At 40.2% G+C, this 14,941-nt stretch overlaps 2 protein-coding genes across 3 annotated transcripts; one reads left to right on the top strand and one right to left on the bottom strand.

Moving 5' to 3' along the window:
- On the bottom strand, positions 1 to 8,207 carry LOC129564662 (myotubularin-related protein 13; the record flags this gene model as incomplete). Of its 2 annotated transcripts, none has more annotated exon segments than XM_055438815.1 (14): positions 1 to 22; positions 216 to 2,168; positions 2,245 to 2,368; positions 2,487 to 3,191; positions 3,253 to 3,929; positions 4,074 to 4,382; positions 4,516 to 5,009; positions 5,097 to 5,709; positions 5,798 to 6,054; positions 6,144 to 6,233; positions 6,343 to 6,714; positions 6,781 to 6,866; positions 6,947 to 7,144; positions 7,530 to 8,207. In XM_055438815.1, coding segments are annotated over 13 exon segments (5,757 nt in total), but the record flags the coding sequence as incomplete, so codon positions are not given.
- On the top strand, positions 8,153 to 14,941 carry LOC129564663 (uncharacterized). Its single transcript, XM_055438816.1, has 5 exons — positions 8,153 to 9,142; positions 9,234 to 10,351; positions 10,471 to 10,597; positions 10,665 to 12,925; positions 13,042 to 14,941. The coding sequence occupies exons 1-5, from the start codon at positions 8,963 to 8,965 to the stop codon at positions 14,366 to 14,368; spliced, it is 5,013 nt and encodes a 1,670-aa protein (XP_055294791.1). The 5' UTR covers positions 8,153 to 8,962; the 3' UTR covers positions 14,369 to 14,941.

The raw sequence follows: 14,941 nt of genomic DNA, 5'->3' as shown, positions 1-14,941 counted from the left end.
TGAATTTCCACAGTCCATGCATCTGGCGAAGAGAAATCGAATTTGATTTTTTGTTATTTTTCTTTTAAAAATCCTTCAAAAAAAATTTGATTTCCATTTAAATTGATCTTTTTTCTTTGGCGAAAAAATTGAATTTTCCGACTTAAATGCTAAATTGGGTCGCAATTCACGCAAAAATAGTGAATTGTCTATGTCCATTGTCATTGAAAACTAACCTAAGTCCCGTCCACATTGGGCCCCACAGAACGCCGTCACAGTGATTACAATGCGTTGGTGTTGTGTATGAATGCTTCTCGAAACGATGTGGGTGAGCAAAGGTTTCTTGATGAATGCCACCGGCAAGTCGGCCACGCATTAAAATTTCCAATGTTGAACGCTTGTGCAACAATCGACCGTGTGATCGAACGATTGCACTGCTGAACGATGAATTCCGTTTCAATGAATCGCTCTGCGGCAATTCAAGCTTATCCCAAATTTGACGCCATTTCTGTGGCAAAAGACCTCTTTCGCTCTCGGATTGACGAAGTTCTTCAAGAATTCGCGAGAAAATATCCGGATCACACTTTGCAAGACTGTCATATCCAGTCGCAACCACGCGTCTTCTTCTCTGTTGTTGAGCTTTAGATGACAGATGGGTATTGCTACTGCTGCCATGGTTTGAATTGTTGCTGGCGCTTCGCATTCCAGTCGAAGACAGGAAATCAATCTCTTCATCTTCATGATTATCATTGCAAACCAGTTCAAGATCGTATGGTGGACCATGTGCCAACTCTTCGTCAATGTAATATCGCCACAATTCGAGCATCGCAACGGAGCTTTGTGGCCGTAAAATCGGTTGATCTTGATCACCACTGTACATAAAATTGTAGAATATCGGGAATTTGGCATGCTGACGATCGATGTAATCAAACACCGAGTAACCAATTTTGGCAGCTCCAACGCCCGACGATCGAATACCGCCCGGGAAAATGTCATCATCCGAACCGGTTCCGGTTTCGACAACCACATGCTTTGAATTCAACGAGCCACGTTTGTCTTCGATTTTTGCAATGCCCAAATCGAATTTCTCCAACTCGCAATCGAATAAGAACGTTCGAAAACGGCACGATACACTGTGATATGCCAAGAAACGCAGGTAGAAATCGTTAAATTCAAACGATAACGGAAATTGTACTTGAATTTGATGGACAGCATCCAAAAATTGTAGAAATACTGGTGCAAATTGGGCGCCACCGCCGCCACCCGCTTTTAAATTTGAACGATGCGCAAAGCGATGGCCAAAGGCAAGCCATTCTTTTTCGATCAGCACTCGAAAACCTTCGATTGTTCGATAGTATGGATCTAAGCATAGCTGTGCCAACGAGGTTATCTGTGACGTCACATCCCAACCATCTTCCAATGCCAGCGTGACACTTGATCCCTGCAAATCAATCAGATCCACAACCGCACCAGATAATTGCAAAATATTACGAATTTGCTGCAGCCATTCGGACTGTTCCAATAGTTTGGCAAACGTTTGATCCGGCTCATTTGTTTCCGTTGACGGTAGACAGGCTCGCATCAGCTTTTTGAAGGCAATCCGCGATTGTCGCACATCTGTGTAGTCAACTGGTATGAATTCCGTGCACAATTCGGATAGTCGTGCTGATTTCGATTGTGATTTCTCGCCCAAAATGTACATTGGAACGCGGTGGAACGAGTACGTGTGCGAATGGTTCTTCTCGTTGATGTCTCGCAATGGTTGCGCATTGGAGTAGGATTGCGTGAGACCAGATCCTGCTTTCAGTGAACCCCATTTGTTTGGCGTTTTCGTTGCACTTGACTGATTCGAACGATTGCCAAAGTTCGAAAACGATCGCACTGTATGGAAAGCACCTTGTGAAAATCGTCGACTTGAATCGGGCGTTCGCTCTTGTTTTGCAGCCATTTGATTATGTTGATAGTAATTGACATCCTCAGCGGCCCACATCAATGAATTTATCGATAAATTCGAATCGAATAAATCCAATGGATGTCGTAGTGCCACTGAATTTGGCATCGATTCGATGATTTGAGTGAAAAATCGATCTTGCTCTTGGAAACCGGTCGAATCGGTTGATATGTTCGTTGAACCAGCTGGATGTGCTTTGAACATTCCGATCACTCCCTTGGGATGCGGTAATGCACCACTGCAATTTGAAATGAGAAAAGCTGTGTTAGATGGCATGTTTTGGGATTGAGACAAGGTAAATAGCGAACGCTTACCGCAATAATATTGCACCATTCCGTTGATGTCGCCACGTTGGCACCGGAATTCGATGGTTTTTATAACATCGAGATAGGCAACGAAGTGAATCGTCTGATATGCCCTGTGGAGATACAATAATCGCTGTGGAAAGAAAGAAGTTTCATTATAAAAGAAAAATTGTAAATTTTCTCTCCGAAAATGTACGAAGAAGAAGACAAAGAATGGGAAAAAAATAAAAATAATTCGATTTTTCACTCACCCGGATACGATCGGCACAAGCTGTAATTACAATTGACGGAGGAGATTCGATAGTTTGAGTGTGGATCACTGAAACCGAGCCGTTTCCAGTCCCTCACATAGCTTCGTTCTTTCAACCGTTCAATATCTTTGACTGTGACGCGTGGCATCGTATCGACGGTATCATCTGAATCATCCTCATCGTTGATATTATGCAAATGATGTTCGGAATTGCTATTCGTAAGACTGTTGGTTCCGTGTTCGTTGGTCGGTGAAGTATCGTCAAAATTGACACCGGGCAAAACGTATTTTCGTCGTGTAACACCTTTTTGCTTGAAACCAGCTCGTTTAGCAGTTCGAATGAGTGTTTTCTTCGCGAATCCCTTCAACGTGGCATTCTTTTCTTTGACTTTGTGAAGCGGTGTACTGGGTATAATGCCATGCGATGCAAATGCGAAATGGCCAAATTCATGTGGTGGATGACGTGCACGATTCAACAATTTTCGAAATGCTTCAACGTTTTCGGCGGCGATTTCTTCGTCAAAAGCAACTTTGATCAATTGAAATGTGCACGAGCGCAACTGCAATCCTTCTGGTAACTCCTGATCCAAGTGCGGCAGATACAGTCGTGTCAATCGCTTCTCTTTGGTCAAACATGATATCGGGAATGAACGCACTATGCTCTGTTCGCATGACAGCATATCACATGGTGATCCCCGGAATACAACTTAAATTGGAATGTTTTGGAATTAGTACAATAATTTTCAAAGTCTTATCCACTGACTCACCTCTGTAATTCGTTAAAAATAGAGCACCTTCGGCAGGCAAAAGTGACGTCATAATCGAACAACTTTCTTCACGCCCATCGGGCAGCATATAAACACGCATGGCTTCGCCCAGAATCTCTTCTCCTGATAGCAAGATTGGTGCCTGTATCGTTGGCTTTTTAACCGATGGAATTCGCTTCGATTCACGATGAATAGCCTCTAATGTCTCGATGTGCATGTGCACAACACCGGGCACCATAACATGTAAATTTCGCACATGTTCAGCCGTTACACTGCCCTCAGTGCACACACGATCAATGAATCGGCTCACCATTTTGGTTACAATATTGCCCGTTTCAAATGGATCACTTTCTTCGAATCCTTCATCGCCTGAATGATCGCTGCGTGCACTTCGCGATTCAACAATACTGTTTGAAACACTTGTATCATCCTCCAAGTGATGATCAATTTTTTGTACTTTTATACCAGAGCTAATGTCGGTGGGAATTAATAGCGACACCATTCGATTGGCATAATGAATTGCTTGACTGTACAGCGTTGACTCTTCCGAATTGATGAATTCATTCAATTTGGCTGGATCCATGGATGGTGACAATCGCATTTGCTCAGCTGCTATTTCTAATGCTGATGGCTCTTGAACTCGTGATAAAATCGATGCCCGATACTCTTTCAAGTCCCTGCCAAAAACAAAAAAAAACATACATGAAATACTTCAGCTGTTGAAATGACACACAGTTTTTCGAAAGAAAAACACATGTAGACTATGAACACAGTTGATATGCTGATAACACAAGAACGAAACGAAACGAAACGAAACTAACCTTGAATTTGACGGACTGAGTCTGGTTCGTGAGTATGAGTAATTATTTTCGATAATGGAGGAGGAAGACGTTGTATTGTTCGCCCGCGGCAAATACAATGCTTTGATTTGCGTTTGAACATCTTGATAGAATGCACTCTCCCAAAACTGTTGACTCTTCCACACCGGGTGATCTTGAATGCATGTGTACGCAAATTGAATGACACCCGTACACAATTTCCGACAGAATGCCGTTGACAGTGGCAATAACGAGGCGGCAACACCATATTCATCCATTATAGAGTCGTCTTGCAGCGCTCGATTCATTAGCCTGCATGAAACAACAACAACAATGGAAAAAAAATGTATTCAAGAATTAATTGAAATGTTTCAATTCATGAATCAAAGGGCAAAGTTCAATGTGAACATGGAATTTGAAAGAAAAAAAGAATGACATCACTCACTTGATGACTAAATCGAATTGTTGATGATCCAACATGGCTTTATTTCCTTGTACGGTTCGTGCCAGTTCTCGGCACAATGTTAATCGGGCATCGCGTTGCTTCAGCGTACGCATAACAGCCGGAAAACTTTTACGTGCGTCAGCAATTTTATTTTCAAAAATGCAATTGACACAAGTTTTCAGCACCTCCAAACGACGAGCGGTATTATTGACCACCGGTCGTCCATCCGAAATACTTTGTAAATGTGGTCCCATTGGCACGATTCGTGGTGACAATCGAGCCGATTGAAAACTTTTCGTTTCAATGTTATTCTTAGCCAAACCATCGTTGATGATTTGTTGCACTAAATCACCGTTCAACGGATTCAATGTGGGCTGATGAATACGCGAGTACGATCCATCGGGTGGCCGCAACACCTTTTGCATATAGTTTTGAGATGATGGATTTTCATTTGTGTATAAAATCTGAGCTAATTCTCGAATGTGAGTCAACACCTGAAATGAACGCACGAGAAAAATAATCTTTGACTGTGATTGAAAAAGAAATCCATTTGCTATTGAATGTGAATGACATCAGCTTACCAATTTGGGATTTTGGAGTTCAGTTCGTGTCAAATCGGTTACTGAACTGTACAATTCATCCCATGCGTCGCATGCACGCCATGGTGGACCACGTTCGGTGATAAAACTTGTGAAAAACATACTATCTAATACGCGCGACAAAAAATCGCAATTGACTAAATCTCTTGCACCCAAAAAGCCGGCTTTGTGAAATGTGATCACGGGCTTCGGATGAATTCGAATCAAGGTTAAACATGATCGATATCCTTGCAACAGTTGAGCAAATGTCCGCATAAATACGGCACGAATTTCTTTGTCTTGCATCGCAAGATTCGGTTCGATGGTCGCTGCTGGCGACGGGAATGCCAAATCGGCTGAGTTGAGTTTTGGTTGCAACACCATTGTTAAGGACATTTGTGTGCTTTCCCAAATGGCATCGGGTAGCACAGAAACCGGTGGCACTAGCGATTCAGGGATTCGAATTGATCCACCATCAATATCGGCCACAATCACATCCATCAAATCGGATATTTCTGGCTGCAATGAACTGTGAACACCCATTATGAATGGTGTTGGTGTGGACAAGACTTCGGATAGAGGCGCCGGTAAAATTGGGATGTAAACGTGTGTATAACTGTAATGAGTGCGGGTCATTAGCTGGATATGTCTGGAGATTTTATATTTAGACCAAAGAAACGCATCAATTTTTTCAAAATACTTACCGGAATGGATACATGAGTGCCGTTAATGCATGGCAGCTATCGGTTAAACGGGAAAAACTTTTGGAATGAAATAAAATTTTGTGCTCGGTCATTACGGCGCAGAACAGAAGGATGACATTTTTTATGCCCAACTGTTGAAATAGCATGCTAACGCATGTTCCAGTTACGGGTAGGGTAGGTGATAATGGCGGCTGCAATGCTTGTTTGTCACTGGCTCCAATTGAAAAACGCACTTGTGGACCGCCTGGCGGTGGTATCTGTAAGATATATTCAAAATCGTTAGGATTTTTCATTGATGCATATTCGAATCATCTTTACAGTCAATCTCAAGTCTTAGGTTAATTACCTGAATACATCCGAGAATGTTTCCAATCAATGTTTCGAGTTGATACGGTAGACTTTCGATGAATGCCGTATAAATGGTTCCGAGGCAATTCTATGGAGAAAAGATCAACCAAATTGTCAGTTAAAAGTGAAAAGAGAATTAAAAAGAACCTCTCCAACATAGAGTCCCTGAAAAGTGCATTTGATTAGCTATAAATTACCCGAATGGTTTCGATATAATCCAAACGTGACACCAGAACCAAGCACTTGGGAGCGTACATGATGCTATGATGTGTGATATTCGATGTTGGTTTTGAGTTGACTTCTTGAATTAAAGCGGACGATGAAAAATTATTAACAACAGCTCCACCGGCCGCTGCGACAACAGCGGCCGGATTGAGCAGTGTTTGTCTCGGTGAAAAGCTGTCCTCTTCTTCCTCATCGATGGGCTTGTTGGGTGTGATGGCAACGGTTTCGTTGAAACACAGACAAGCACAATAGTGTCGATTCGCATCGATATCAGTCAAAACCGATACGAAGAACTGCGGCTCCAATCGTTCATTCGATAAGGCCCATCCAAGCGGTTGGCAAAACTATAAATGATAAATAAACACGTCAACAACAATTCGATTCTTATGTTCTTTTAAACTATGTCTTACCCATTCAATGCCCTCGATGAATGGAGTATCTGGCCAATCTTTTTCTGGGAAACGTTGTAAAATCTTTCCGCTTCGTTTGCCGGATCCTAAGAAAAAAATACGAACATGAATACACGCTTATTGAGAAAATAAGATTCCAAAAGTTCAAATTCCCTTTTACACTTACGTTCTTTTTCATGATCATAACCGACTATCACAAAATAATCAGCTAAACGAGACATTGTCTACCTGATTTGTTTGCGTTGTGTGAGTATGTGTGTGTGTGTGTGTGTTGTTGGAAGATTGTTGTATAAAAACTGTCGTATATGTTATGTTTATGTGGCCCACTAATTAGGCTATTTACTATGAATGTTTATTGTCATTACTGCAATGTTGGTTTTATTATTATCGGTTTCCATTCCAACACAGAAACAAACAAAAAACGTTACGATTAAATTAAATTTTGTTTTTATCAAAACTGTAATTTCCTTCAACCATTGACTAAATAAATTCGTCACGTTGTTTGATAAAAATCACTACTTCATTTTTCCATGAGTAAGAGCGCACCAATACTTTGCGTATGTGTACTTCGTTGTGCAAAGTGATGGCGAAAAATAATAATATCACTGTTTCTTTGTTTCCACGCCGATGTATGTAATGGCGAGTGTGAAAAATGAAAATGATCAAAAATTGGATTTGAGTGTAATTTTCGCTATTTCAAAACATAAATTGTCTAATAAAACATGACAAGTGATTTCTACTTGTATAACCTTCTGTAGTCGGCGCTCATTGACGAAAAATTGTTCGTCGGTTTTGGGTTTGCATTCGCATCGATAAATTCGATGGCAAAAACAAAAGCGAAATGCATCAACCAACAAAATATCGATTTCGAACGAATGAATTGGGAAAAAAAACAACAAACACACTGTTTTGATTTTATTTTTGTTTCGGTATGTTGCGATTTGTAGTGCAAATAACAATGCAGATTGGTCTATGTTGGTTTCGAAAATCGGTGAACCGCACCCCACTCCAAGTCTTAGTATGAAGGAAAATATGTATATGAAGGGATTCCTTATTCCAATCTATTTTTCGTATGTTCGTTTCGCTTTTTCTTGGATTCTTTTCACAATTTTCTATTCACTAAATAATAAACTTTGTGCAATTCTCTGCGTTCACCGAATTGCAATCGTTCCGCCACATTTATCAACTTGCACTAAGAAAATGAATGGAACACAAATGCCAGAAATTCGTTCTTCACTCGTTTTTTTTAATTCTCTCATTCCATTATATATTATTGGTACGTTGTCGTCGTCTTCTTTCATGCAATGATTAGATTTTGTTTCGCTTGGTGCGGTGGTGTGTGTGCGTGAAGTTTTGTATTGTATATAGCATAAACAAACGCCACCAATTAAATGTCAAACATGACAGTTTGCCCGTTCGGTACGGTTGGTCGGTCGATTGTCGGCATCTGGGCATATGTTGCGCTGTATGAATGCACAATTCCTTGCTGATATCACCAACCAGTCACTGACTTTGACGTCGATTCATGTGCTTTGCATGCCATCACTGTGCCACAAAGGAGTGATTCCATTTATCAACATTTCAAAATTGATAAATTCCACTCGGTCGTTTGATATTTTAAACGATATGAGCGAAACACTTATCGAAATTCGATGATAATAGTTTGATTTCATTTGCTATTCACGGCGAAATGGTCAGCTTTGATATTATTGAAAATATTTTTCTTTCACCTAATAATCATTGAGATTTTCATGCAATGACCACTTTGTTTCATATTTTTTCCATGTTTCATTTATTTTCATCGAATTTACCTACCCATTTGTAATCATATTCAATTTTCATGGCCAACTAAATCACCACTCGAATGTCTAATGTGAACCGCACCATAGTTCAACGCTGCACAGTTGGTCAAACTGTCAACTGCCAAGCGCGCTATGACATATGTTGTACATAAAACATTCAGTCTACTACTAACGAAATTTCGGAGCATTCGCTTGTTTGTGTTGCTCTCACTTTTATTCACTGTTTTTGTTTTCTATGTCTGTTGTTTTCAAAATTATTTTTGTAGTTGTGTAAAATTCTTTGTTTGAAAATATGTTTTGAAATTAAGAGAGAAAAAACCATTGGAAATTATTGGAAAAATTTGTTTTTTTTTTGTTATTTAAATTGAACGTATTTTGTAATGTCGAGCATAACAAAGCATCAGTATGATTTCACAAACGGTAAGTGCGCAAATAAGGAGAATGTATCGACTAACGGCAAACGAAGTGAAGTGAAAAAATCATCAAGTGGCATTGACAGCAACTTCGATTGGGCCGAGAAACAGGCAATTAGCCAACAGAGAAAGTTGCGCTTGATACAGGTATAACACGTCGACGTGAATTTATTGACTTTCTTTCATGAATATTTTATTTTCTGACATTTTCTAAATGGTGAACGTTTCATTTCGGTAGGTGCGACAACAATCCAAGGAAATTGCAGCACAAGTGCGTGAAAATGTTCGAAAAGAGGAGCAACGTCAAATTGAACTATTAAATCGTGTTAAAGAAGATGAAGTGTTAAAATGGCGTCAAAAACAATTGGGAATCATTGAACAAGACTATCAAACGCGTCTGGCACAAATTGGTGAAGCACATTTGAATGCAGCACGTGAAAATGATAGGCAACAACAATTCGAAGAACAAAAAGAGAAAAACCGACGACTTGCATTAAAACGCGGTAAAATTGCGGCACAGAAACTGAAAGAGGAGCAAAATATGAAGCCAACAAAACAAACGAACAAAGTGAAAGAGAAGCAAGTGGTGACGGTTTCGAAAAAGGTTGAGAGTTCACCCGAGACAAGTAGCGATTCGTCGACTTCATCGTCTTCTTCAAGTGATAGTTCGACTGCTTCGGTCATTTTGGTTGAAGATAAAAAGAAACCGCAGGTTAAGAATAAAATTCCGGCAGTATCTAAATCCGTGATTTCTCCGAAGAAGAAGACTTCATCGACGATGGTTAAGCCAACGGAATATAATCCATCGCGCTATGCTTCGGCCAATAATAGCACAGCCACCGATTTCTCGCTCACTGACAGTCCAATGAGCGATCCACCGCCATTGATTACAAAGGTATCAGATTTACTAGGCCGACGACCAGCCATCAAATCAACCACTTCACTTCGGTCAAGTCCACACATTGCTAAAACATACAAATTAGACAAGAGCCCGGTTTCAACGCGAAGCGTAACGAGAAAAACACCGCAGAAATCACCAATGAACGCAATATCATCGCGGCTATCGCGAGTTATTAAAACTCCATCGAAAACTAGTGGTAAATCACCAATGAAAGTGCTACCGGAGAGAAAACATTTTGTTCCCGAATTTGTCAGGGGCAGCACTTCGACGGCAACAACACAACGACCATCAAAGGTTCAATTCTATGATCATGCCAATAAATACACTAGGCAATATGATGGAAACATCGATTTAATCGAGAAAGTACAGAAGGTTACACCACTCAGCGCATGGGATGAAGCCAGACGAAAGATTGAACTCGATGAGGTCAAACGAACTGAACTGTTGAACATGAAGTGAGTTGAAGTTGAAACATTTTTTTTTAATTCTTCTGCGTAGTGATGAAGAAGAAAACATTTTTTCCTCACAAAATGAAATTTTGTGCAAATTCTAATGAAAGACAAAATTTTTGCAGGAAATTGGCTGAAAATCGCTCAAAAGTAGCATTGGAAAAGGAGAAAATCCGAAGAGATTATGAACTAATGTCGACACAATTGAGTGAAATTTTGAAGAACAATGAATTAGCTAACAGTTTTGTACAGGTGAGTAAGAGAATTTCATTGAAAAATAACAATAAACCACTAAAATATACCAAATTCTTTTTACCAGACCAATGAAATGCTTTCGGAGTCACGACTCAAGCGATTAGCCGAAGAGAAGCAACAATTGATGAATGAAGAATTTCGTAGTGTTTTAAAAAAACCGACCGTAATCACATGTCCAAAGGTTAATCCAAAGGGTGTCAGAGCTTCCTCTCAGCAGCGATCAGATTCGGATGATTTAAATGTCGCCGAAGCTAAGTCTAAAGCCAGATCGAATGGTACTAAACCGAAACAATTGCAAAAGGAAGATGTGTCATCTGATAGCACCAACTCATTTTTGTTGGATTATGTCACCGAACGCTCGAATAACATCACTGACGATATAAATCGTTGTCGAAACAATAACAATGACAAAGGTTCGAATCAAACGAAAATTAAGGCTCTACATGAATTACTCAACCAAGTCAATTCATTCCGCCGACTTTTGTGCGAAGAAATCCAACAGAACAATGGTGATATAAGCCGCATTGACACCAGCCAATTCATGACCGAAATCGATAAAGTAGAAGAGAAGCAACAAGAAATTATGAATGAAAAATCTGTTGAAAAGACATCGGTTAAAAAACAGTCGATGCCGGATCGAGAAGGTGAACAAGATCGCGAACGAGAACGCGAACGAGAACAAGAGCTGAAGGAACGTGAACGTCTTTTGAAAATCAAAGAGTCGTGCATCGACGAAAAAGCCCGTCAGCTGTACTTAAGAGAGAAAAAGATCGTAGAACAGAAAAATCAGCCGATTAAATCGGCCCTAAAATCGACTAAGGATAAAAATGCCGTTGCTGTTGTAACCGCCAATGGAACAGAGTCCCGAGACGATATACCAGTGCGAATTGTGATCAATGTGAATAAAAATGAACAACGTAGAGAAAAATCCACGGAAGTTGTTGTGAACGACGTGAAATGGGGTGAAAAATTGAAAAAATCTTCAAAAGAAAATATTCAAATCGTCCCAGTGACGAATGGAAATGGCAAAATATACCCAAAAACTCCGGCCAAATCAAAGGTCACTAAAACGGAACGGAAAGAGTTTGACATTTTATCAGAATCAACAACACTCACTGCCTATTTAAGCCCACCGGTACAAGTTGAAACGCAATTAACAAAAGCAATGCAACATGGTGCCATATCAAATGATTTGAATAATCAATCATCGGGTGAGAACAAACCGGTTAGTGACACTGAACTCCTACACTATGTAATTCGAATGTTAGGTATGTCACGAACATCGATCGAGCAGTTGAATATGAGTTCAGTGAGCACGGTTCGAACTCCTAATTCATCGATCATCAATGTGAGCAGCAATCGACAATTCATATCGAGTACGACCTCAACACCAATTTCCCATATATCTTCAGCTTCTGTCGAACAATTGCAATTGGTGGACAAGGCGAAACTTCAACAACTCGCCCGCTTTTTGGCGGAAAATAACAAATTAGCAACAAAAACGCGCAAAGACAGCAAAGAAAGTGGCGCATCCAGTGGTGTCTGGGATGATATTTTGTCGAAGAAAAACGAACCGAATTCGAAATCCGAAAAAACCGACAACGCGAAACCGAAACCAACGAAAGAAGCATCGCTTAAAAATGATCCGGTACAAGATCCAGACGAAAAGTTATCAAGAGACGATTTGATTGCCAAATATGATGAACTGGCAGCCAACTGCACTAAGCGCATCATCAATTTGGACTCAATGATTTCGAAGGTTCGCGAAGAGAAGCAAAAATTGTTGGAGAATACACTTTCATCGGCAAGCAGTTTGTTAACAGGACAAAAGGAAACCGGGCCCACGGAATATTTGGATATACCACAACCGGAACAGAATCAAAAAGGACAACAAGTCAACGGCTCACCACTATCCGATAGTAAAGGTACAAATGCACCCTCATCCGATTTCTCATCAACAAGTGGAACGGCTGATACTTCGATGCCCATTGAAAATCGAGCGAGTCTTTTTGCAAGCAGAAACAAACCGCTCGGCGAAAGCAAAGACAGTGGCGTTGGCAACAGTAGACCAGTCACTTCGTCGGATTATCGCGAAAGTCCCGATTTGAAGCAAACCACAAAGGCCGCCGAATTGGAACGGAATACGAAGCTACTGCAAAATGCATTGCGCGAAAGTCAGCAAAAGGCTGATTTTGTGCCGTTTTTGAAAGACGTTCCGAAATTCAATTATTCATCGGAGCAAGAACAACAAAAATCACTCGAACCAATGCCAACGAATAGCCGAGATAAGAGTGTGAAACCACCGCCACCAGTTGCTATGACGAGGTAAATTTTGATTGCATTCTGAGTTTGTGAGCAATTTTCGATCAATTTCAATTGATTGGTTGCTTAAAAGTAAATTAAATATATAGATAAACTCACCAAAACCTCCTCTCTTACAGATACAGTCCACAACTGGAGGACGAGTTACCACATGAGCTATCAACAATAACTGAAGTCGACACACCAGTCACATCCCGATTGAATGCAACCGATATGACGAATGTGATTGAAACAACGACGAAAAATGGCTCCATAAAACTGGCACCAGATGACGAAGCACTCAAGCTCCTCTACAAAGCGTTTCCAAATTTCAAGGAATACATCAAAGCAAATCCTGACATTTCTCAGCTGTCATTGGCCAGTGTGAATGAATCCATTGCTACTGGAACGAGTAGTGTGTTGACCGATACAAAATTAGTGAAATTGCTTGAAGGTGTTCAAACCGATGACTTTAACTACAGAACATTCCAAGGTGACCGCCCAGATCTGGATAGCATACAATTGAATGAATCTGAATTGGCGTTGAGCTATAAAAAATTCCCAACACATTCCGAATATGCAAAATCGGTTCCTGGTTTGCTGGATAGTCAAAGCATCGAACAAGTCGATCTGTCCGATGCAACTGAAACCTCGAACTCCAGCCTACCGGATATTGTCAATGAACTAAAGAGCAGAAAAATACTGGAGCATTCATTCGAAGAAGCAAAAGACAAAGGAGGAAACTTGGACGATTTGCTTGTGATTCATAGCAATCGAAAGACCTCTTCTCTGACAACGCTACCAAATGACGAAGTGTTTTCGGATGCACTCGAAAACGAATTAAATGACATGGGTTTGGCTTGGGTTTCAGCAGAGCTAAAGAAATCAAAAGCAGTCGGTGCATCTACATCACAATCGTCAGATTCTTCGAATCATGGTGATAAATCGCGTCAACCATCATCGCCGGTCAAACCGAAAGCGGCTAAGAGAACATTCCAAAAGATGAATCAAAGCAAGGCCACCAATGACAGTTTTGTTGATAAAAATTTAGTCGCAACACACACTGGGACAGTAGAACGCAACGCAACAACATCACAGCCAACTGATCCCGAATCACTTGCAAAATCGATCAAACTCAAAGATTTTCTTGCTCGTGAGCTGTTGAAGCATAGCTCAATATCGTCGTCATCCGATTCGTCTATGGTCAGCATATTTCTGAAATCATTTTTGGGCCCCACGTCGGGTTGCATGCCAGAAACTCCACAGAATCGCGGCGTCGATAAGCAACGCACATCAACTCCGGTTGATCATAGCAGCGACGGAAAAGATTCAGGCTCACGAAAAGTTTATCGCACATCAAGCACCATTCAAGATTCGAATAAAAATCAAACCGAATCGCCCACGTTTTTCTCAAACGATAGTCAAATATCATCGGTGCGCATGAGTACAACTGACTCAACGTCCTAAGCTCACAGCGATGATCAGCAACAGTATACTTAATGATTTTTTGGATGAATTTGCATTTAGCAGGATCTGAATCGTACAAAAAGACACTTTTTTCTCTAAATTAGATTTGACAGCATATTGCTCAATGATACTTAAAACAGATTTATTACCACTTAGATTTTTAGAACAAATTTTAAGCCTTAACAGCAAAATGCATTTAAATGGAATCGATTTGACTGAATCACATACGAAATAAGAGATTTTATCGAATACTAGATCTGCACCCAACAGTAATTATCTTGTACTTAACATGCTCAATTTTATACGCATTTTTTTTAAACGAAAACAACGAATTTCTGTGCCTTGCATTCCGAATACTCAACAATACAACGAATTTGCATGATGCATGATGCTTTTTAAATCGTATCAACATTTTTTCAATAGAAAACCATACACATATTCATTTCGAAAGCTATAATAAGAAATTTAATGCTTTTTAAGAAAATTTTATGATTGTTAAACTTTGTTCAATGTAATAGTTAAAAAGGGCACCATTAGGATTAAATAAATTGCCATGATTATGTTCACCTGAAA

The sequence above is a fragment of the Sitodiplosis mosellana genome, unplaced genomic scaffold, assembly GCF_009176505.1.
Source record: "Sitodiplosis mosellana isolate CC-2019 unplaced genomic scaffold, AAFC_SMos_1.0 Smas_scaffold_1, whole genome shotgun sequence".
NCBI lineage: Eukaryota > Metazoa > Arthropoda > Insecta > Diptera > Cecidomyiidae > Sitodiplosis > Sitodiplosis mosellana.
Note: the sequence above shows the minus strand (reverse complement) of the source record. Positions and strands in the feature narration are given on the sequence as shown.

What these genes read in the sequence shown, in the direction of transcription:
- LOC129564663 (XM_055438816.1), top strand. Translation starts at nt 8,963, where the DNA reads ATGTCGAGCATAACAAAGCATCAGTATGATTTCACAAACGGTAAGTGC. An exon ending in GAAAGTTGCGCTTGATACAG is followed by an intron (nt 9,143 to 9,233) that starts GTATAACACGTC and finishes TCATTTCGGTAG; the next exon opens with GTGCGACAACAATCCAAGGA. An exon ending in CCACCAGTTGCTATGACGAG is followed by an intron (nt 12,926 to 13,041) that starts GTAAATTTTGAT and finishes CCTCTCTTACAG; the next exon opens with ATACAGTCCACAACTGGAGG.